This window comes from Neopsephotus bourkii, unplaced genomic scaffold, assembly GCF_033783945.1.
Source record: "Neopsephotus bourkii isolate Nb327-2 ecotype Australia unplaced genomic scaffold, CSIRO-AGI_Nbou_v1 NB_13, whole genome shotgun sequence".
Lineage (NCBI taxonomy): Eukaryota > Metazoa > Chordata > Aves > Psittaciformes > Psittacidae > Neopsephotus > Neopsephotus bourkii.
Window position 1 is genome coordinate 264,183 of NW_026900530.1, and position 22,752 is coordinate 286,934.

Below are 22,752 nucleotides of genomic sequence, written 5' to 3' on the forward strand. Positions count from 1 at the left end.
CACATACATATACACCTTTAAAGTACTCCAGCTATACTTTGCTGTTCTGTGCTTATGACTACAGTAGGAAGGCAGTTATACCAGTCACGTATTTGGCTTTTTAATTTGGTGTGGCCTTAAGAGGCTGGTCTGCCAATATGCCAGGAGAACTGGTACTTCATCATCTGAGGGCAGAACTGGGTCTTCATATCTAATAATGACTAAAGAACATGTGGATGTTTCAAAAACATCTGGAAGTGCCTTGAGGTCCTCCAGTGACATCAGTATAAAGCACAATATTTGCTGCTAATCTTCATTAACTTACCAGCTTGATCTCTCACAGTAAAATTTCCATTTAATATTAGCTACTACAAAACCATGAGCAGTAAAATGCATAAGAAATAAATACTGAAATCACTCTCTGCACATTATGTAGACTTCAAACCCACATTCCTGGAAGGAAATTATAGGCACCCTGAAGTCAGTGGGAATCTGGCAGTCTTCCCAAAGATTTCACTAGGACAAAGATTTTACTTCATTACGCTTAGTTTAGTTTACTTTGTGTAAGCTGGTCATGAAGTTGTGACAAGAGCTTAGCAGCCTTCATTTTCACAAAAACCTGGCTTCCCAAAAATTGGAGCTGGTAAAGGTGAGCAAAATTTTTCCACTGAAATTTTTCTCAGCAAATAGTGCAAATTTTGGGATTCACTTTGTTTTGCTGAATTGCTTTTTTTTTAAAAACAGAAGTGAAAAAAACTAGAGTTTTCATTTGGAATTACTTTATGCCATTCCATTTTACTTTTAAATAATAATAATTTTTTTTTCTCAGAAATGCAATTTTTTGTTTAACCAGAAACTAATCTATTTTAAATTCAGCCACAGTTTTGAGCAACTTAAAGAAATATATACATGTAAGTTTTAAATGGTTTTCAGATTTAAAAACAAGCTGAAAAATCAGTTATTCGACACAGGTCTAACAGTAGGGGACAAGAAATTTAACTTTGAAACTTGATAGCTTAAATATAAAACCAAAGCATACTCAGTCCATACCTTATGGCCTGATCCTGTTCCCAAACATGTTAATGCGAACTCTTTCATCAGTGGGACATGCAAGTACTGACAGCAATTGCAATAAGCCCCTGAAATCCACAACAAGAAGGAAATCTACTTTCTGAACTAGCAAAACTTTAATTACCAGGGGGTTCTCTTGGCACAGGTTTTGCTGTTAAATAAATAAAGCATTTAGTCAAAACCATCTATATTTACTATACAAAATACTGAAAAGCAAACATTTTTTAAAGATACAGAAATTTAAGATTCTGTTAAAAAAAGCTGTGCTACATGCTATTCACACTTAATACACGTAACACAACTGCAACACAGTACGTAGATACTGTATGTCCATAGATGGCTGGTGTCAAGTTTTAGTATGGGGATGCCATGTTATTAAAATGTATTTGTATTTCACAGAATCTGAGCAAGGTAAATTTGTCTGTTGTATCCCCAAATACAAGAAACCAAAGCAAATCAATGCAAGGTTATAACCAATGGTCAGTTGTGTTACACTTCAGAGTTGACTTGGCAAAGCTAGTACTGAACACTTTTCAATCAGATAGGATTTTGTTATTTGTGCTGTTATCTTTTCCAGCAAAATATCTTTGGGTGAAAGACTTATCCCCCTCTGTTGCTCCTTCTTAGAAAACCCCACAATTCTGAAAGCACTCTTGTTTTCCAGAACATTTTCTGGCTTTCGGCAACAATCTGTGTTAAAAAAAATTGACTAAAGAATAATTCCCACCTCCCAGTTTTTCTGGCAGGTGCTACCCTGAAAAGAGAACAGCTTTAATTACATCTTCAAAACAAATAGCATGGCATCCCTTCTTAGACGGAATGTACACTTTTGTGTTTTGCATGCGGTATAATGTAAGTTACTTGAATACATCAGACTTTGTTAATACTATAATATAAATAAGCTTATTCCTTCTACTAGACATATAAATGTTGTCTTTTTTTTTTTTTTTTTGCAGTCCATAATCATATATACATTGAAAAAGGATGATACACAAGCAGCAAAAAGGCTTTAGAATAGAACAACTCAGTGGTAACTAACCAAATTTGTGGCCTTTTCATATTTTTAATACAGAAAATTCTGCATGTAAATATTTTTGGACTTTAGGAATTTTAAAAATAAACAGAACAGTATAGTTGTCACACAGATCAAGCACATTTTAAAAACAGTTTGTTAGATTTAACAGAACACACTGCTGACAGCTAAAAAAAGAATAAAATAAAATAAACCAGATTTTTTAAAGAGGACAATAAGTCTAAACTGCTGATCCAGAGAGACAAGAGATGGACCTAATTACCACGAAGCAGCGATTCTATTCCAATTCCACAAGAAGGCGAGGCTTTAAATGTTTCTTTCAAAGTTGATGTCTCCATGTTCTTAGAAAGGACAACATCCCTCTAAAACTAGTCAGCTGTAATGGGGTAGTACCCCATTTTGGACTGATCAAAGCTCTAGTCAGAAAAAAAAATACCCTAATCATAAAGGGCTTATAACAATGTGGGATAATTACATTTTACAATATATATACTATAGACAAAATACCACAACACTTTAAATAATTAAAACCAAAAGCAAATACTTTTATAGAACAATTATATTTTGATGTCAGGAGTTCTCTAATGTTCCAAAAGCAATATAGGTGTTTTTCAGTCACTTTCTACCTGCAAAATGGTGATCTGTACAAAACACAACTGAATATATTATAGATGTGGGCCCCATAGAAACTAGAACTTGACCTAGAACTAGAACTACTGACCCTTTTTTTCACTTTTCAGGTTTACTTCTGGCCTTCAATTTCTCAGCAGCCAGTAAGGTCTTGTGAGTATGGTCTCATTCTCCTTCATGGAACAGAAGCCCTATGATATGGAAAAAGTAAAAGAGGCCAGAATGACTGTGAGTGATGTTTTTTTTTACATACTGAATTGTCTCAAATATTGGTAGGTGCTGGGGAAATTTAAATTAGAGCCACCTAAGAAAATGCCATGGTATATGCTTCTAAAATGTCACTGTTATGGAAAAAAATAAAAAAAGTTAATATTCAAACCACAGATTTCTAAAACACAACAAAATGTACCTGAGAGTGTGCATATTTATATATATATATATTTATATTTATACTTTATATATATTTGCCAACATTTAAAGTGAGAAAGTATATTTTCCTCAATTCTTTCTCAAAACAAAGAACTGTGGATTTAAACAAAACAAAACCCTAAGCAACCTCTCTCCTTCTCAAACCCCCAAGAACTGTACTTATGGCCCAAACACTAAAGTTTGGTGATGCTTTTGAAAAACCCATTTCACATCCTCCTCTTTTCAAACGGTTACTCCAAACAGGATGGAGAGTAAGCAAGAGAAAAAAAAAATAAAAAAGAAAAAGAAAAAAAAGGAATTTAAATATTACCCAGTATATAACAGACTATATTTGTGTCAGTGAAGAATCTCCAAGAAAATAAAGTGTAAGTCATACAAATGTAGCTCTGTTGATAAGTATAGCTAATATTTCCTTGTAATTATTAAGATAATTTGAAAGGATGTGAACACAAACAGGCTACACAAACGCAGTATATTAAAATTCCCCTTCTGTAGCACATTACAATCAATAAAAAGAAAATAAAATCTGAATAATACTAGAGGTAGCAGCTGTTTGTATTTTCCATTATTCCGAGTATCTCTGGAGTCCAACCCTTCGAACATTGCTCCCCTGATAGAAGGCTTGTGTGCGATCAGCCGACATACAGCAGAGTGGTAAGCTAGATGTCTGCAAGAGTGTTTGAAGTATCTTTCCTACTACAGTGGAAGTAGTACTTTTAAAGAAGTGCGTTGATGACCTGCGTTAAATCACAGCTCAAAAAGCTATGGCTGTTTGCTGTTTTACAGCCACTTTAAAAAAAAAACAAAACCCACAAGGTGTTTAAGTAAGCTATGCCATTCCACAACATATAAATAGGGTAAGTTTCAAGAGTTCTGTATATCCTCTAAAATATATGCTAGCTGAATATTAATGGAGTAACAATAATATTAATCATAGTAATGCCTTAGTTCTGGTATCACAAGAACACATTTCCTTCATATGGGATGATTCTTGGAGGATGTTGGTGGGATCTCTTCTATGTCTGATAGAAGTGATGGTAGTGGTGGTGGTGCTCGTGGTGGTGGTGGTGTTCATGTCTTTGTATCATCTGTCCAACTTGGCCTTCATATAAAATGACTGTGGGTAGGTCTCTCACATGTTCCTTTTCCACAACTGTCCCTGGAGAATGAAAGGTTTTGCACATTTGGTGATTCTCCTTTGCCCTCTGCTTATGCTTCTTGTGAACCTGTTGAGATTGTAAGGGGAGGTAAGGAAGATTCTGGCCCACCCTTGCACTAGGGGAAGCCATTGGCATGGGTGCCCCTTGAAAAGGTTTATTTCTAACTGCCCTTCCAGGATGCAGAGGGGCAATGTTTTTGCCCTGGGCCTTGGGAGACCTCACAAAATGCTTGCTGGAGTCCTGATTCCGCAGCCTCTGTTGGATTTCTGCAATCTTGGCATACGAACTTTCAGCCAGATTGATGTGGCTTGGATCCACCACTTGAGATTTCCTATGGTGCGCATGGAAGGTTTCAGGTTCATGAGAACGGGATCTAGTCTGATTCACAGCTCTGCATGGTGGGTCATGTTTTTGAGCTGCTGGAGGAGATCCTAGGAAATAACAAGCTGAGTTAGTCATCTAGTATTTCAGAGTTTTAATTAGTAGCATGCAGTTGGCAGGGACAGCATTATTGGCAGAGTGATTTTTTCCTAAGGAAGTGAATGCAATTATAGCTGTCCAGTTTAATTACACTTAATAATTCTGGCTAGTAAATAATACACAGACAAGTACATATCTATATAGGAGTGAACATGTGTGTATGAAAGTCTTTATATTATCTTGCCTTAGTCATCATCTATCTGAAATTCACCAAAATAACTGTGAGTGGAATAGCAAAATCTTGGCACAAGACAGGGAAAGGGAGAAAATGTAAATCTCTTTAGTGTGGGGACAAAAGCCAAAATTCCAGGTATGAACCCACATTCCATTTTTTGGTCAGTAGCAAGCACAAAAGATATGTTGGTAACATCTTGAGAACAAACTCTAACATCCAAAAATCAGTCCTTGCCTCACCCATAGACTAAACTTAAGTATTTAGATGCAGAGATTGTTCTCCTAGGCTCACCTCCAAGTTCAGCTACACAAACAAGCACTTCAAAGCAGGCTTGCAGAACATTAGTCACTCCATTGTGATACCACCTTCACTAGTAATTATCTTGCAGTATTCACACAGTCCAATTCCTTACAGTAAGACACTACAAACAAATCACACAGGTTCACAATTCACTGCCCCTGATGTGGAACATGCAACTGAAGACAGGAAAGATGAAAAGGTAAATTACCAAATTACCTGGCCCAAACTTTGATGTGTAGTTTTCTATTCCTGCAAGATCCAAATAGTGGTTTCTCCTTTCAATGTTCTCATCAACACAATGACGATAGCACCCACTTTGCTCTGGATTGCTCTCACTCTGGTGATATCTGTCAGCAGGAAGCAACATTACAGTTCAGCAGAACTTCTTTAAAGTTGTTATCACCATCTGCAAACCAGCAACTGATGGCCCCTTTGAAGTGACATGAGTTGCTCACAAAGAAACAACAAACTCTTGAAATCCTGGATGACCGGATTTGCTAAATTGGTAGGCCTGAACTGACTGTTCTTTCCCCTCATATAAATCAACCCCAAAGTTGCAAAGCAAGGGAGGCCTTCAAATTGCATTACGCATGCAAAAACAAATAAAACTCTGCCTAGGGTTTATTACATTGTGACTTAGGGCCAAACCATTCAACTCAATCTGGACATGCCAAAGAAAACCTACTTTTTGGTTCATGACTGTTCCCACCACTGTGAGGAAGCACTGGGGCAAGCCTCATATCAGGCTAGTCATGTGTATCTGCTGCAGAAAGGCAACAGTACAGGTTTATTAACTAGAGAGAGCCTGAGAAGTGAAGTTGGTAGTGAGTGTTGGTAGGGCACTGGGAGATAACCACCACTTTCCAAAATACAATTAATAGGGTCAGATAGTAAACTGGCTTCAGAATCTCAGCTCCTTTTCCTGTTTGGCTTTGCAATCTTATTTATAGCAGAACTATTTCCTGAGAATGAATATCTGAAATACCATTCATTTATGAGGCAGAAAAAAACCAGGCAGAGGTTTACAGTATTGTAGCCCATAATGCCGAACAATTTAATTCAGCAATTTAAATGGATGTCTGCAGATATGAGTAATATTTTCAATATAACAAATAGGATAAGCAGTCAACTCTTGAATAAGTGACTGCCTGGCATTCAGATAGTTCAGTCTCCAAGGCCACAAGATGGGCTTTCCTATTTCCCTGTGAGATTGCACTGATGTCAGTCTTAGACCAGAATTTAGCCTTGTATCCTACACCAGTTGCTAAATCTGGGCTCTATACTGTATGGTGCCTAATACTCTGCTTTAAGTCTATTAACACATTTCCAGGTTTCCAAAGGCTGCTGATCCCACTGAGCTTTGGCACAAACTGCTTTCCTGGTCTAGTGTAGTACTGTTCAGGGACATTACAGAACCGAGTCCCCTGTGTCACTGTCAGACAGAGGCCTGCAGTATCTTTGATAAAAGTCACAAGACTTGACCTACCTGGAAGATGATTTTTGCTCTACTTTGATAGAGGTAGAGTCTCCTGAATGCAGGAGAGTCTGCCCGGCTAGCAGGTATGCTTTAAAGACTCTGAGTCAGCTTGAACTCCAGAAGTGACATGCAGTACTGTCAAAAACGAGGAAATGTCCAGATATCCCTTATTCTTTTGGCTACATAGCCAACTCAGTATCTTTCCTGACCCAGACACACCTTCACAAGTTGTTACACTTTCACAGGTCTACATAAAAGATATCTGGGGATAGACCCTGGGTAATTTGAATTGCCAGGCACGAACTGCCTGTGGAAACCATTGGGACTTGCACGCACATGCTGCGCAAAACACACAGTTAACCGAGGAAAAACATCTCTGGGTTTGATTCAGTACAATAAAGCAACACTGTATACAGCACTGTCTGTTGAAAATGAAGTTAGCAGGGAACCTGTTTTTTTGTTACTAATAAATTCTATCTCTCATCAAGACAGTAAAGAAAAACTATGCCAGTACTGCCACACTCTCGAATTCCAGTAGCTTTCTTACATGCAAGATGCCATTCAACAATATTCAGGCACAAATAAATTGTGAAGCAATTATATACTGATGAGAGCTGTGCTCTACTGTCACAGAGAAATTTAAGTCAGAGAACTGAAGCATCTGGTATCCAGCCCCATGATGATCTCCTGCGTACACATGGGAAGATGGAAAGACACAGGCATGCACTAGCCATGCATCAAGCACGGTGTGCAGACATACCCAGTGTTGGTACTGGTTTTTAGTTTGGCTTTGTTTTTAATTAAAAAAAGGCATCTGCTTAAGTGTTTGTGGAGTCTACAAAAGCCCTTTCTAAAATTTCTGTCCTGGGGTGTCATGCTTATGGTAATAAGCGCACAATGATATAGAAGCAAGGGGAATAGCACAGTGACAAGCCCAGGGTAGAAAAACGTAAGGACATTTCCTGAAAGCTATGCTCATTGTTAGCATAGAATTTAAGCCAGTCAGGAAGAAATCACTTCAGCAGGAAAGAAAGAGCGAGAATGTGTATCTGTGGATGAAAAGATGTTTTAGAGGCTGGTGTGAAATATGAACTAGAATGGCACAAAGATTCCCAACCCACAAAGCTGCCTGCCAGTGCTCTTCCACCACCCATTTTGTACCACACATGCCAGGCAAACTAGCTATGAATGTAGCTACTTATCTTGCTACTTGCATTAGCCCTAAAGGGGAAAATTGCCTGTAGCTTCCAGCAGATGAAAAATTTAACCCATCTATATCCCACCTTCAGGATAAAAACACTTCTATCCATTTTATCTTGAATATTAATCAGATCTTGCCTAGAATTCCTAAGTGACTGAATTTCTGAAATGTGTGCACTTCCCACAAAGTCCTCATTGCTGCTTTCAAAGGAGAAGCCGCTGCATTAATATTGTGAGATTCTGTTACGAGTCTCAGGGAGCCTTCTTAAGGGTTAGTAATTTGGCCAGAGTGTGCAAACATCCCTGCAACACACACAGTGTGAACAGGACATTCTTTGTCCTGTCCACATTTTATGAGATGCAACAAAACCTGTTAGATACTGACAGCTGTCTGACGCTGATCTGCTCAGCTCAAGATACAGATTTGTTCTGTCTAGGAAGCCTCTATCCAAAGGGATGAGAAGGACATACAGCAGAGCCAAAATTCTACCCCAGCATTTGATGCTTCTGTAACTGTGGATTTAAGGAAATGGCTGCTATTCATAAAACCATTACATTTGCAAAACCAGGACTTCAAGGGGATTTTTACAACTGAAAGGGGATTTTTGCAACAGGTTATCAAGCAAAAAACAGGCCTTTAAATTCACACAGGGCAAACCTTTGCTAATGGGCAGAGGGAATCTAAATACTACATTGAGGCCAGCAAGCAAAACCATGGAGTATTCTTTAGTTCACAGAAGTTTTTGTTCCTAACAGAAGATTAGAAATTATTTTAGTCTTCTTTTAATCTGAAATTTGATTGTACTGGGATATACTCACTGGGACAACTCACTGGCATTTTTACTCTACCCAAAAAAGGGAGGCACTGTTTTATTGCCATCTTCAATAAGACTGAATGCTCCTCCTCCTGATAAATGTATTACATATTTGGACAAATACCCCTAAATCCAAGGAAAGCCGAGAGTGGATTTTTATTTTTTTCTTAAATTTGCAACTGAAGAAACAAATGTAACAAATGATCCAATGTCATTGCTGTAGCACTCCAGTGAACACTTTCCTCTGCCTTAGTGTTAAACTTAAAATCCTAAAACAGATCAAACCTATACACCAAGATGACCTGTTTGGAGCAACTGCTCTATGTCCAAATCTACCAAAATTATCTGGTTTTGATTTGTTTTTCTATCCATTAGAATACTGAATTCAGAAAAGAAATAGTACACCTACATGTGACTGAGCGATTAACATTTTTCTTTGCTGTAAAAAATTATAGTACCTGAAAAATACATTGCAAATGATTATCACATACACTGAAGTTCAGTGCAGGTAATATCTATCAGGTAGGTAGAACCCTTGATAACACGATAAATACACATGATTACACATGCAGAGGAAGAAAGCCTGTTCTGGACTGGCATCCGAAATAATATTGTGCATTCTATCAGAGAAGAACTAAAACTATTTTTTTTTTAATCTAATCCATAGATAGCTGCAAGTCTACCTGCATCTCTTCATAAAAGCATTCCATTGTGCTTGTGCTTTATTGGAAATTGCTGCACCCTGAGTCACACAGGCTGGAGTCCATTGAAAGACACCAGATATATTTTTTCAAGTGGTGAAATGTATTCTGAAATTTACAAAGAAAAAAAAAAAAGTCCAAATTTTCCTGTAAGATTAGATTAAATATATTAGTTCTAAGCAAGTCGGCTAATTCCTTATAGGTACTACAAATAACTAACTCTGCAAAGGAGACGTGGCAGCAGGGAAGCATGGTTTCTAGCAAGTGGGAGTCAGCAGAGATGGCCCCTTTGCTAAGTCACTGTGGAGGACAGAGAAAGGCAGGAGTTGGCCTCTGTGGAGATTAAAGGGATTTGGGACACTTTTAGCCAAAGGGTGTGCTATAAACTCCACCAGTAGGCACAATATTTGCAGATAGTGTCTAAAAGGCACTGCATGTCCTCCAAAGAGCCAACAGAAGAACATTTGGGTCATTGATCCTACAGATTTGCTTTTTGGGTTTCATTTTAATGTACAAAGTATTCACCCCTGGAATCTGTTAATGGTTCCATAATGAAAATCCTGTAATTCCTTTGTTTTAGTATGCTTTTAAAAACTAAAGCAAGGAAGCAAACAAGAAGTCAGTGGCAGAGGTTTCCTCAGAGGTACCCAGTGCCTGTTAGGGTTCTTTCCCCTTACCTGAGAGGACATAGGGACATAGGGTTCTTTCCCCTTACCTGAGAGAAGCCCGCTGCTTCTTCTCAGAGCTTCTTATTTCTTCATTAACTTTGCTTTCAGCTCTATGCCTGGCACTCTGCAAATCTGCCAAGAGAAAAGGACATTATTCTCACATTACTGTCCTTGCTGATCAGCATAACATGCCACATTGTAAATGCATTTTTCTTGTTGGTAGATCAAGATGTAACGCATTATTTCATGTACCCTTCTCAAAAGTGCTTTTGTCCACACAACAGATTTTAAGCAGGCATAACCTTGACTGTAGGACATTAGGCTGCAAGCAACGTGGCAGGTTAAATGGAGCTGCATTCACACTGATATACTTGTCTCTCAGGAAGGCTCAGAAGCTTGGAGCTTCATGCTGCACTAATGCACCACAGAGCTCCCCAGAAGCACAAATTTTCTTACGTCTGCACTTGCCTAAGTAGATGGATATATTAAACCTGAGGTGACAAGGCTTTCCTCTGGGGTAAAATGCCCTCATTTTCTACTGTAGTATTACTTTAAATATTTTAATTACTTTAAATAAGTATTTTTAGTACTTAACCTACCGAAGGAATTATACGACTCTTATTATAGTGAATATAATGTGAATTAGCCATCAGAGTATACATCATTTTCACTGGCAGACTCTGCCACTATAGAAAAGTTCAATTTTTATTCATAGTTTCATAAAGGCTATTTATGCTGAATTGCTTATTCTTATCCAGCAGCAGTGACAGTTCTGCACTTGCAAAAAACATTTTATCCCACTACACCTGCTTTCACAGAAGCTGGGCGTTGTAGTAGCAGTTAAAGTGGTACAACTTGAAAAGGCCTTAAATCTGCCTTGTGGTACACAAACGTAATTACATACCATATGGGCTACTGCTTCTTCCAAAAAGAAACAATCAATCAGGTAAGGGAGCTCTAATTTGCTTAAGGGACACTGAAAGGAGGAGGGTAGGCAATTTTGCACTCATAAAGCAGACTCATGGGGTTTCAAATACCCACATAAGTATTTGCCTTTATGTATATATTTAATTGTAGTAACAAAATACGAAGTTGTATTTTTGAGGGATTCTTGAAATCTTCTGTATTTTTCCAACAGCTGATTTCACATCCTTACCAGCATGATTTAACAAGATACTCTTTTTCTTCTGGCTGCCATCTGGTGCCACAGTAAGTTTCACTCGCAGAGTTTTGCTGGAACTGGGAGAATGATTTACTGATGCATCAACTACTTCATAGATGGTATGAAGCAAGCTGGTAATATCCTATAGTTGGATTGAAACACATAAAGACACACTGTTGTGAAAGTGGTATGAAACCTATAGCTTTGATACAACTATTTCGGACTTGGGACTATTAAATGTTGAAATAGTCTCAGAAGTCACTGAATTTAAAAGAGCTGAATTTGCAAAGAACATTACAATCTACATCAGGTGGCATAAGATTTTTGAAATGGGGCAAACTATACCAAAACAATAACAACAATGCAAGATATTCAGCCTTTCCAAGCTGTGAATCAGCAAACTTGTGTTCTGCCTTTTCTTCTCTTTGATTTCAGCAGAACCCAGGGATTCTATGATTCTATGATAATCATTCATACTGCACTAAAAACTGAGTTCACATAACCAAAACAAATACAGCAATGAAGAAAATCTTGGATGTTACAGTCTCGTGTGTTTATTCTTGGGATAGTTGAATGATTGATTATATAGAGGAAAACCAGTAAAAGACGTGGCAGAACTGTAAGCCTCAGGTGTGGAAACAAATAATGTCTGAATGTCACTCTAACATATGCATTTTGGGGTCTAGCTTATTTTGCAAAATTCAAACCTATCCTCAACTTTCCTTTTTGAAGAGAGATTACGCAGAGATTATGCAGCCCTATTACAGAACATTCTTCACACGTCTCTTTGAAGGCAAAGGGATGGGAACAAATGCTTGCACGTCTGGCTACATCAGAAAGGACACAAGCCAATTTTAATAAACCGATTGTTTCAAACAGGAGAAACACTGTTTAGTAGCTTAGAGGTCTCTCAAGACTGATCTAATCCAGTCAGGCTCAAAAAGGGTACCATCTTAAATTGCCAGGATGAAAATGAGAGCTCTTGGCTCACTACTTTTTCTCAAAGGGATTTCACCCAAATTGATCTTAGGCACTAACCTAAGCCCAGAGCATACTGATCACTGTAGGCTATGAAGATCCCATTCAATGTATATATGAGAATTTCTCCATGCTAGTGTTCCTATTTCTTGAACTATTTGTACCTAACCTCCTTCCAGATGCCTGTAAGCACAAAGGAAATACCTAAATTATCTTTTGTTAAGTATAACTGGTTCTCAGGATTAAGAGTTAGGTTTATAAAAATTCAAAGCCTCTACAATTTTTCCTTTGCCCAGGGGTCATACCTGTAACCATGGCAGCTCAAAGTTTAGTATGCTTTAGTGGGTCCCAGCATTTTAGTAGTCAATATACCACACAGTCCTCACTATTTAATCAGCTTTAAAGGTGACACAAAAATACCAATTTCTACTCAAGCAGAATTTAGGGGAATACTGACCTCATGGTCAGGAAAAATTACTTCAGATGATTTTCCAGCTCAATAGGCAGAATGAGTAACTAAATCCCAGAGGGTTCAGACTTCACGTTACCATGTACCCCCTCTGTCGTGGTTTAAACCCAGTCAGGTGGCTCGTTCACTCACTCCCCCCTTTCTCGTCCTTCCCCTACTCCTGGAGGGACGGAGAGGAGAATCGAAAAGAATGCAAATCCCATGGGTTGAGATAAGAACAGTTTAGTAACTAAGGTATAACACAAATCACTACTGCTACCACCAATAATAGTAATGATAAAGGAAATAACAAGGGAAGAGAATACAACACCACCTCCAGCCGACCGATAAGTCACCCCCTAGCCCGACCAAGCACCAACCCATACCTCGACCAACCCCGCAGTCCTCTAGCCCTTCTAGGTAACTCTCATTTACATCCTGGGCATGACATGCTGCAGTACAGAATACCTCTTTGGCCAGTTTGGGTCAGGTGTCCTGTCTCTGCTTCCTTCCAGCCTCCCCTCCTCCCTGGCAGAGCATGAGGCTCAGAAAGTCCTTGGTCAGACTAAAACATCAGTGTTATCAGCTCTGTTCCCAGGCCAGATGTTAAAACACAGCGCTGCACCAGCTACTAAGGTGAAAAATGACTGATACTGCTGAACCCAGGACACCCTCTAACCTTTCTGCACTCAGTGGAATTGTTGCTCGAGTGTTTATATGTGGACTTTTACTACCATGTTAGTAGCTGTTTTCCATCCTCTGGACAAGAACCATGGTCTAAAGCTTGAATGAGGGAAAGACTGCTCAGTGGCGGTTTGGTGGACACCTCACAGCTCTTTAACACATCTCACTTCTCACACTTCCACCCTAAGCTGAAACCTAGCCAGACCTCTAAATAGACACAGCCATATCTAAAGGCCAGCTTGAAGGGATGGATTTTTATTCATCTATGAGAAAAAACAACAAAGCAAGGACACAGACATACAAACAAAACCTATCTGTTGTTTTATATGCATTCATAAATTATGTTCTAGAAGCATGGTGCTATAATCCTGCACCTTGATTAGCCAAACCACCCCTTTCATCAGAATACTTCAGCACCATATTTTTCAAAACCGGGCTTCATACACTCAGCACTTTGGTGAGTTAGGCCTTTCCCATAAATTCCTTAACAAGTGTTGGTTAGCCAACATGGCATCTTTCCACACAAGGCTGCTATCAAGAGGTTATTATCAACTCTTTCTTTCTCAACCATCTGTCCTCTTTCCTTTTTTCAGCTATGCCAGATGTTTGTACAAGCTGACCATCTAATCTATTTTAACTTCAACAGGCAAAGTCTTTGCTCCCACTGTCCTTTTACATATTTTTTTTACGATGATGAAGGCTAATTTGCTAACTGGCATACTATCTGCCCCTTGTATTCTCCGAGGGTCTTTCTCAACAAGCTGCTTGACTGAGCAGTTTAAAACATACTTCCAAATGCTGTCAGAGAAGGCCAGATGCAGCATTTGTGTGACATATACTTGGCAAGTCAGAAATATGTGTGCATACATATCACACCAGAACAATTTAAATCTGTCAGCCAAACAGGCCCAAATTAACCAAATCAATGTCCAGGCTCCAAGCAGTTTAAGATGCTGCATGGATTAATCAGGACACATTGAGGCCTTATACTCTACTGCCTTCGCATTTTGTTCTGCATTTAATACCCAGCTTCCTCCACAACGACCTGAACTGCTCTGCATTCTGTCAGTAAATGAACGTGGTCATCAAACTGGATACATACCAAGATTGAGGTTAGGGATATCCATAAGTAACCACCTAATGTTTATGCTAATCTTTTAAATACTGTCAACAACATTTTTATTATAGGATTCATTTAGTTGTGGTCCTAATTTGGGGTTGGGAATTCTAGTAAACTGACAGTTCTGATTTGGTCCAACAAGTCTGCTTAGGTCAATTGCTAATCTGTCATCTACCAAAGTCCTGGCTGAGTAGGTACCTATTACAAGGCAGCTTGAACCTCCTGTTTATTTCCAGTTATAGCTTCACAATTGCAACATACAAATTCCTGAGGCACTAATCTATTAGGAATGGCCTCTATCAGTGAGTTTTGAGCTGTGACGAAAACTATCTTCTCACAGCCCTTTTTTTTGGCAGCTAATATGCTAATGGCTTCTTGTCAAATCAGTAGCTCTAGACCATTAAAATACATATTACAAAATCTGTATTTTATATCTATGTCTATACTTACCCCAAAAAGAATTTTCATCTGCCATTAGCCTGCCAGGAGACTGAGGAAATCTATGTTCTCCTTGAAAGCTGTCCCATTGAATATTACCTGTATTTAAATTCCTTAAAGAACTGCCTAAAATTGAGACAGCTTTACCTTCTACACACCAGCTTGGGCATTTCACTGTCCTCAGGAAATTTAGCATAAAACATCAAGAATAAAAGCTATTTAAATCTTTCTCTCTCCTGGTCCACCAACCAGAATGTTTCAGAGACCACCTACCTAGGAATCTAACCTTTCTGTACCATGGATTATGATTTTTATTAGTCACGTGATTTTGCAACTGCTTTGTTTAAGACTGCTTGGAACTTCCCACACAAAAAGTTTCATCCCACATTTCTCAAACTTCCTTTCTAAGTGAAAAATGAACAAAACCAGATTTTTCTGTGTCTCCCGTTTCCCAAAATATCATTTGCTTGGGGTTTTTTGTTTGTTTTTGTTTTCTTTCCTCTGAAATGTACTTTTACGCCACTTCGAGTTAGAAATCGTTGTAGATTCTTAAACTAGTATATTAAATGGATAAAGAGAAATAAGAATAAAATAAATTATCCTTTACAATAAGCATTATATTCAGAGGGGAAGTAGTCTGCAGGAATCTAACTTCTGAAGAGCTTCTAGTGTGCAGATTTTCTGCTGGAATAGCTAGTTTAATCAAGTAAGAAAACTGAAACAATCATATTTTTCCTCAAAGAGGAAACTAACTGTTTGCTGGGTAATCTTCAAATGGCCAGCACACGTCATACCCAGATTTATTCCTCCTTATTGAACACCATGCTGTTTTTTCCAGGCCTGAAGAATTTAATACTGTTAACCTGTTTTATCAAGCAGCTAATACAATAAACAAAAAGTATATTACAATAAAGTATATTGAAAAGAGCAACTTTTTATCACCAGAAATACTTGCATTAAAAATACTAAAAACCAAACAGTTGAGGCTACACATGTATGCTGCCCTCAGACATGTATCCACAGAATACTTTACAGATCTCCAGTAGGAGATTAGAAGGAATTTAAAACATTCAGAGAAACTTATGGGTCTGAGAAAAAGGATAAGAGCAAATTACACGGAAGTATTCTTCATTCCTTACAGAACTTCATTCCTTACAGTGACTGAGGAAGTCCCTATTCCAGGTATTAACCTTTTAATTCTAAGGAACATTAGTGGTACATGGACAACTCTATTTTTCCAGTATTATTGTGGCTTGTCATCAATATGACTAGTTAGCAAATTAAAGATTCTGTAAACTAAAAGGCTTTCCCAGCAGAATTAATTTGACAGAATGAGATATTTGCACACACATACACACCTGTTACAGCCCCCAGGAAAAAGGAAGCAAAAAACACAAACCAACACAAAAACACCATCGCCAATAACAAAAAACCCAAACAAAACCAAAACACCAAAACCAAAACAAAGTAACCCTAACATGTTTTAATAACATTGAAAGGAAACATTCACTCATTCAGTTTTATTCTTCATAACTTCTCTGGGAGAGATGTCTTTGTGTCTTTAGCTCCCTTCAAAACTGAAAGAAGAAGTTCTGTTTTCTCTTAATATTTCTCCCTGACACAAACCCACAAAAACCTAATGGTTGAAATGATGGCCCCTCTGCTAGAGACAAAAGCTACTCTAGCCATTGGTTCCATTGTTCTTTCCTCACCATGAGTTAATACAATGTTGACAACCACAGTGCAGTTGCAAATTTCAAGATAAGGGTCAAGCTGATAAACGGTAGCCCCAAAAGAGCCAGCATCCTTCCCCAAGGCAAACAGATGGTGCTGAGATCTGAACGAAGAAATAACCTCAAACCTTTTCACTCATTGCAGAGAACATGAGCAAAAATAACTAGAAAGGGAAAAAAAAATAGAAAGAAAACAGGAAAAATTGAATATTTAATGTAAGATAGAAAGAACATTTTCAGCATTAAAAATGCATGAAGAAAAGCATCAATATCAGTTCATTACCTTTCCCTCAGAAAGAAAACAACAAAAGTACAAATGTCTCATTTGTACTTTGTTTTTAGTCTGATTTCTACATACAGTGGGATGTTTTTATTGCAACATCAGCTTTGTTTGATCACATATGTTTTTGAATCATTCTTATTTGGAGCCTGAAAGGAGCTTCGCTTGCTATCTCCTCAACAGCTACTTTAGAAGAATTTCCCTTTTTTCACTCCTCACAAGCAACCCTGTGTTCTTACTCCTGTGCAGCCACTCACCAAAGAAACTTAATTTTCTAAGACAGAATTGACTGATTAAAAAAAAAAAAAAAAGGCTAGTGTTTATGAAGTATAATTACATTCAGAGAGCTCAATATAAAAACTCATGGATCAAAACACATTAGTTCAATTATCCAAGTTTCAAGTCCGATTACAAATATCTGTGTGAAGATAATTACAGTGCAGCTGTCAGTTCTAAAAAGGCCTACAATACATAATGAATTGTCCTCTTATGGCTTATGGAATGAAGGGAAACATCATTAGCCAAGTTTTGTAATATACACATTAGAGCAGGAAAAGTTATTTCCCACTAAACTAAAACGACTGAAAATTGTGGGCCTCTATGACAGAAAAAGCAGTAGTTTAACAATATACAGTAATGCCAATTTTATGATTTGCCATCCCAATAATTATGCTTTCATAATGGGTGTATCTCTTCAAGAAGCTTTACTAGATCTGGATTTCTAATTATGAGGGCTATGAATAAGTCATGTAGACTGTAGAAGGAAATCAAAGCAGTATTAGGTTCTGAAGATGTTGTTAAGATCCAGAAGAAATTCCACTAAGATGGAATTTGAATGCTCTTGCAGTGATCTGTCATTGTGTAAAGCCCAAGGGAAATTTTATCCAGTAACTAAATCCGTATCTCATTTACAATTTTCAAATATTTTAATGAAAAAAACATTTGGTGCACTTGTAAAATTGCACTCCACCCACATGTCTCTTACAAACTTAATGCTCTCTGTTCCTTTAGAAAGTCTATGGACATGAAGTCCCGTATTTTAAACACAATAACTGAATCAAATGAAATGGAAGGGTTCCTACAAGGATTTCAGAGAGAGATTCTTCATCAGGGACTGTAGTGACAGGACAAGGGGTAATCAGTTTAAACTTAAACAGGGGATATTTAAGTTAGAAATAATGAAGAAGTTATTTACTGTGAGGGTGGTGAGGAACTGCAACAGGCTTCCCAAGGAAGTTGTGAATGCTTCGTCCCTGGCAGTGTTGGACAGGGCTTGAAGCAAACTGGTCTAGTGGAAGGTGTCCCTGCCCTTGGGAGGAGGGCTGGAACTAGATGATCTTAAGGTCCTTTTCAACCTTAAGCATTCTGTGACTCTGTGATTCTGTGATGTGGGTGGGCAAGTCACATCCTTTTCCAGTGTCTATCTTTACCAAGATGAAAAATAGAATGATAAGGCTGACTCCTTTTGGTACAGCACCTCAATGTCTACAGACAGAAATCTAACTTAAGAAATTTCATCTCCCTGTTAAATCCAACTATAAATCCAGGAGACATTAAAGTGACATTTTTAAAGGAGAAAAGGTGAACACTAAGCTTTTCTCATCAGAACACTAGACCTTTGTTTAGACAAGCTGACCAGCTGAGAGCATTTTCATCAGCTCACTAAATGGCACTGGTAGAGCTAGCCCTCTTCCTCAGACTGTCTGTTCTGCCCCTGATCCAGCAATGTGCTTTGCATACTTTTAATTCAAAGCATGTGTCCCATTCATTTTAATTCAAATTATTCCCATGTTTAATGTTCACCATTGTTAAGTCCTTTCCCGGATCAGAAGCAGAGCTGCTTAATAAACTGCAGTATCAGGCCCATTATGTTGAGTGCCAATCTCTCTGAGTCTAATAGAACAACAAATTCTATGTCACATGAAGAGACTAAAATTCCTCTTTTGTGGCCAAGATTATCTACGAGCTGCTATCATTAGTCATTCTTGCACAAACAACTCTTAAATTTCATCTGGATTAAACAGAAGACAACCAACAAGATGGATGATACAATGGCACTGGAACAGCTTGCAAAAGAAGTGTGTAACATAACTGAAAAACTCTGCAATGGTGCATACTATCTATCTTTGGTCACATGTAAAGAGCTGAAAATGATCAATCTATTTGGTCCCCTGGTTAAAAGATTTTTTTTTTTTGGCACAGGCTCAAGCCTGAATGTTGCAACCTCCAGACCTCAGAGTAGTATGATTTTCAATCCCTGAACAGATTTGGTTTCAGTTAAGCTGCAGCCTGCTCTTGGAGCACTAAGAGGTAGAATTTGGCTGTAATACATTCTCTAAGTACAGTCAAATTAAGCTCTTTGGTGTACCACATAATCACAAATAATTATTGTATACATACTTGAAAGCACATTCTCGTTAAGTTCGGCACATGGAACTCCCACTGACATTAATGGGAATTCCATGCCTGAATGTAAAGGACACCCATGTGCGTGGGTCTGGGTTTTGTGCATTTTTGCCCTATTCTTCCAGAGTCGTGATAATCTTATAATGAAGATTAAGCCTTGGGTCTCGAAAGACCTGGGTTCAATCTGCCATTAGGTTCTTGTGAGACTTCAGGTGAGTTATTTAATTTTTCTGGTCTCTGTTCCCCATACATTAACAAATACAGTACTACTTCCTCATTTCGCTAGCCCCTTCTCCTTAACCTCTCTCTATATATCCCATTTTCCTACTTGAAACTCTGGACGTCGCCCGTAACTTTTCATCTGCCAATTCTCTTGCATGAGGGACACAGACTTGATTATTCAAAGCACTATCAGAGCAGAGATAATAAAAAAGCCTAGTAATGATGTTTATATACATATTAAAAACCCTGAACATCCACCACATTTGGAATTTGTTCATAAATGTCAGAAGAAATTTGCTTCAGTCTTTCAGGAAAAAATTCTGCCCTCATTTGGAGTCTAAGGCCACTACTCTTTCAGTATTTACCCTGTTCCTTTCAACCAGCTCTTGGCGATTTTCACAGACACCAGCACAACAGCCAGGAGAGAGAAAACCTGTCAATTTTCAGCTGATTATCTGAAGGCATGGGAGCAAACACACCTCACCAGAAAAAAAAACCAAAACACAAATGACAGCACATTGCAGTATATCTCAGTAAAGGACATTCTTCTAGAGGAAGTATCATTCAATTTGGATAGAAATAGTTCTGGAAAAGGACCGTGTTCTATCTATACATACTCTTATTTGGCTTCTTATTTGCACAGGTAATATGACTTGAAGACATCCTAGCAATAAAAAATATATGTGGGTATGCTTTGACAGCCCTTCACTACTGTCCTCCAGCAAATATCGTCCGCATTATTTATACTTGGAGGAAGAAGGCAGGGATCAGCCCAATATTCATGAAAACAACAGAACAGTATAGTTAGTCTTACTGGAAAGAATGTCAGAAAGCAACCTTGCTCTTTGGTTAGCTTAACTGAAAAGCAGGATAGAAGCCAGAACAATATTTTTAGGAAAAAATTCTGCCCTCATTTGGAGTCTAAGGCCACTACTCTTTCAGTATTTACCCTGTTCCTTTCAACCAGCTCTTGGCAGGGGTTTATTTTGACAATGTGTTTAGTTGTTTCAGGTATTTTCCTCCTCAAATGCCAGTACTATTTTTTACAGGCAAATCCCAGGTATTCAACAACAACCAGCTTAAAAAGATGTACAGTACATCTGAAAACAGTAAATTACTGGTGGGATTGTTTCTAGGAGGGACGGATCCATGGAAACTGCTGTTTAAGTTGGCAGGACACCTCTATTTCATAGATGAAAAAAATGTTCCTGTTATAAAACACATCTCTTGTTAGCAGATGCTGCACACAAAGGGGCAGCAGTACTTTGCTTACCTCACGTGTGACTCTTCCGTTGTTATCAAAGTCATACAGTGTGAAGGTCCATTCTTGCCTGTTATCTTCCTCTACAGACACATCACATTGCAATTCCTAAGAAACATTCAAAGAGCACCTGATTACCTAAAGCAATAGACTCCATAGAAGGAGGCCGCTTGCTTTCTTCCTCCCTCTCATGGGAGGAAGCTTTCAGGATATGTCCTGGAGAGGCCTCTTGTCCACCACAGTGAAGGAGTTTCATCACAGTCACATGATAATCCTAACTCACTTGGGCCAGATGCTTTTTACTTTATTGTAGAAAACATAAAAAAGATGTAAGAAAACTACCCCCTGAAGCTCTTCAAATATAGCAACATTTCCCACTTAAAAGTGAGAAAGACCACTGCTTAACTCGCAAAAAGAAAGGTAACAGAAACAGACCCACAGAATAAGGAAGTACACCACAGTGCCAGGAGTAGCCATCAATAGACTGGGCCTATGCCACAAATCCCCACCAGTGAGACCTGTCCTTGATGCAGGCATTTGATACCCAAGGTTGTCTGTTAGTGCAGTACAGCATCATGTCACTAAGCCCCTGAAATGGAGCCTGCCTAGGAACTGGTATCTAAGAACGACCTGGGAGTAGTGCCTGACCCTTATTTTAACTGTGCTTCTGTTAGTGAGGGTGTGATCTCTCAAAAGCCTGAAAGAATCAATTTGTTAAAGGGAAGAAAAACCCTCAAAGCAAGCCCAAGATTTCAGTCAAGAACAAAGGACGCACTTTGACTGACTCCAGTCACCTGGGTGCAAATCATTTGCTTTCTCTCAAGACCTGTGCAAGCAAAATTATCCAGAGCCACAAAAAAGCAAAACAGAAAAGTTACAGTGCAATTAAAATGAAAGCCACTGTATGCAAGTAAAATAAACAGCTCCAAATAGCTTCAGCATGACAGAGCTCAAAATACCTGGTTGATCTTTTGACTTGAAACCAATTCCCTACAGCAGTTACCGGTACCTCCTGTCCCCTGCTGAGTTGAAAGGCAGTCTTCTCTCAGTTGTAACAAGCCTGGCTGAAAGCTGCCAAGTGCCCCACACTCTACTGTGGAAACACAGCTTCATATTACATAAACATTCCCGGCACCTTTAAAAGCCAAAATCACATCCACCTCAGATTTAGACCTCTTGACTCAACACTTGCGTTTCTAATTCTTTCATATTTTTGAAACGTGTACCAATCTCTTGGCTCCTAGCTTACATAGCTGGAAAACTTTCATTGTAGAACAAGGGAAAAAATACCAATACTTTGTTTCTTGCCACATATTAATACTTCCCTGTTCCACATTGCCTAACATAACAGCTTTATGTGAGGATGTGCTCTGCTTAGTGAACAGCCATGGCAACCTTCCCTGCATTAGTCACAGTGCCTAGTACCAAGTGCTAACCTTTATGGCATGCCAAGAACTACTTGGGAACAAACACAGACTTTGCCGGCACAGTGGAGTTCCAGCTACTCTGGCACCAACCATGCTGGCAGGTGCCCTCCAACATCCAAATATCAAGGCACTGTTAATTGCAGTTTATCATGCCTTTCCTGTCTGCAAATATCTGCTACCCAAGGCAGTACATAAAATATGCCACGCAAAAAAAGGCAGGAAAGTCACCTCCCCCAAGAAGGCACACAAGCACCTAGCAACACCTGAACTGCCATGGGAAAGCTACCTTCCTTTAATCAGCTTTAAAACAGTAAAAAATAAATTGTACCAGATGCCTAAATCTGCCCTAGAGAAGCAAATGAACAGTTGAGCTGCTGCAAGGTGGCTGCATTGTCTTTTAAATAACAGTCGAGCAATGCAAAGCTCATTACTGTGACAGGCTGACAGCACTGAAAAGCAGAAGTTTGCCACATCT

At 38.6% G+C, this 22,752-nt stretch overlaps 1 protein-coding gene across 1 annotated transcript in view; it reads right to left on the reverse strand.

Moving 5' to 3' along the window:
• Positions 1-1,220: 1,220 nt before the first annotated feature.
• NKD1 (NKD inhibitor of WNT signaling pathway 1) overlaps positions 1,221-22,752 on the reverse strand; it is a 110,188-nt gene continuing 88,656 nt past the window's right edge. Inside the window, exons 6-10 of the mRNA XM_061369702.1 lie at positions 20,863-20,958; positions 11,275-11,422; positions 10,166-10,250; positions 5,474-5,604; positions 1,221-4,733 (exon numbers count right to left, since the gene is read on the reverse strand). Coding sequence (XP_061225686.1) covers positions 4,159-4,733; positions 5,474-5,604; positions 10,166-10,250; positions 11,275-11,422; positions 20,863-20,958 — 1,035 coding nt within the window. The 3' untranslated portion in view covers positions 1,221-4,158. The remainder of the gene's footprint in view (positions 4,734-5,473; positions 5,605-10,165; positions 10,251-11,274; positions 11,423-20,862; positions 20,959-22,752) is intronic.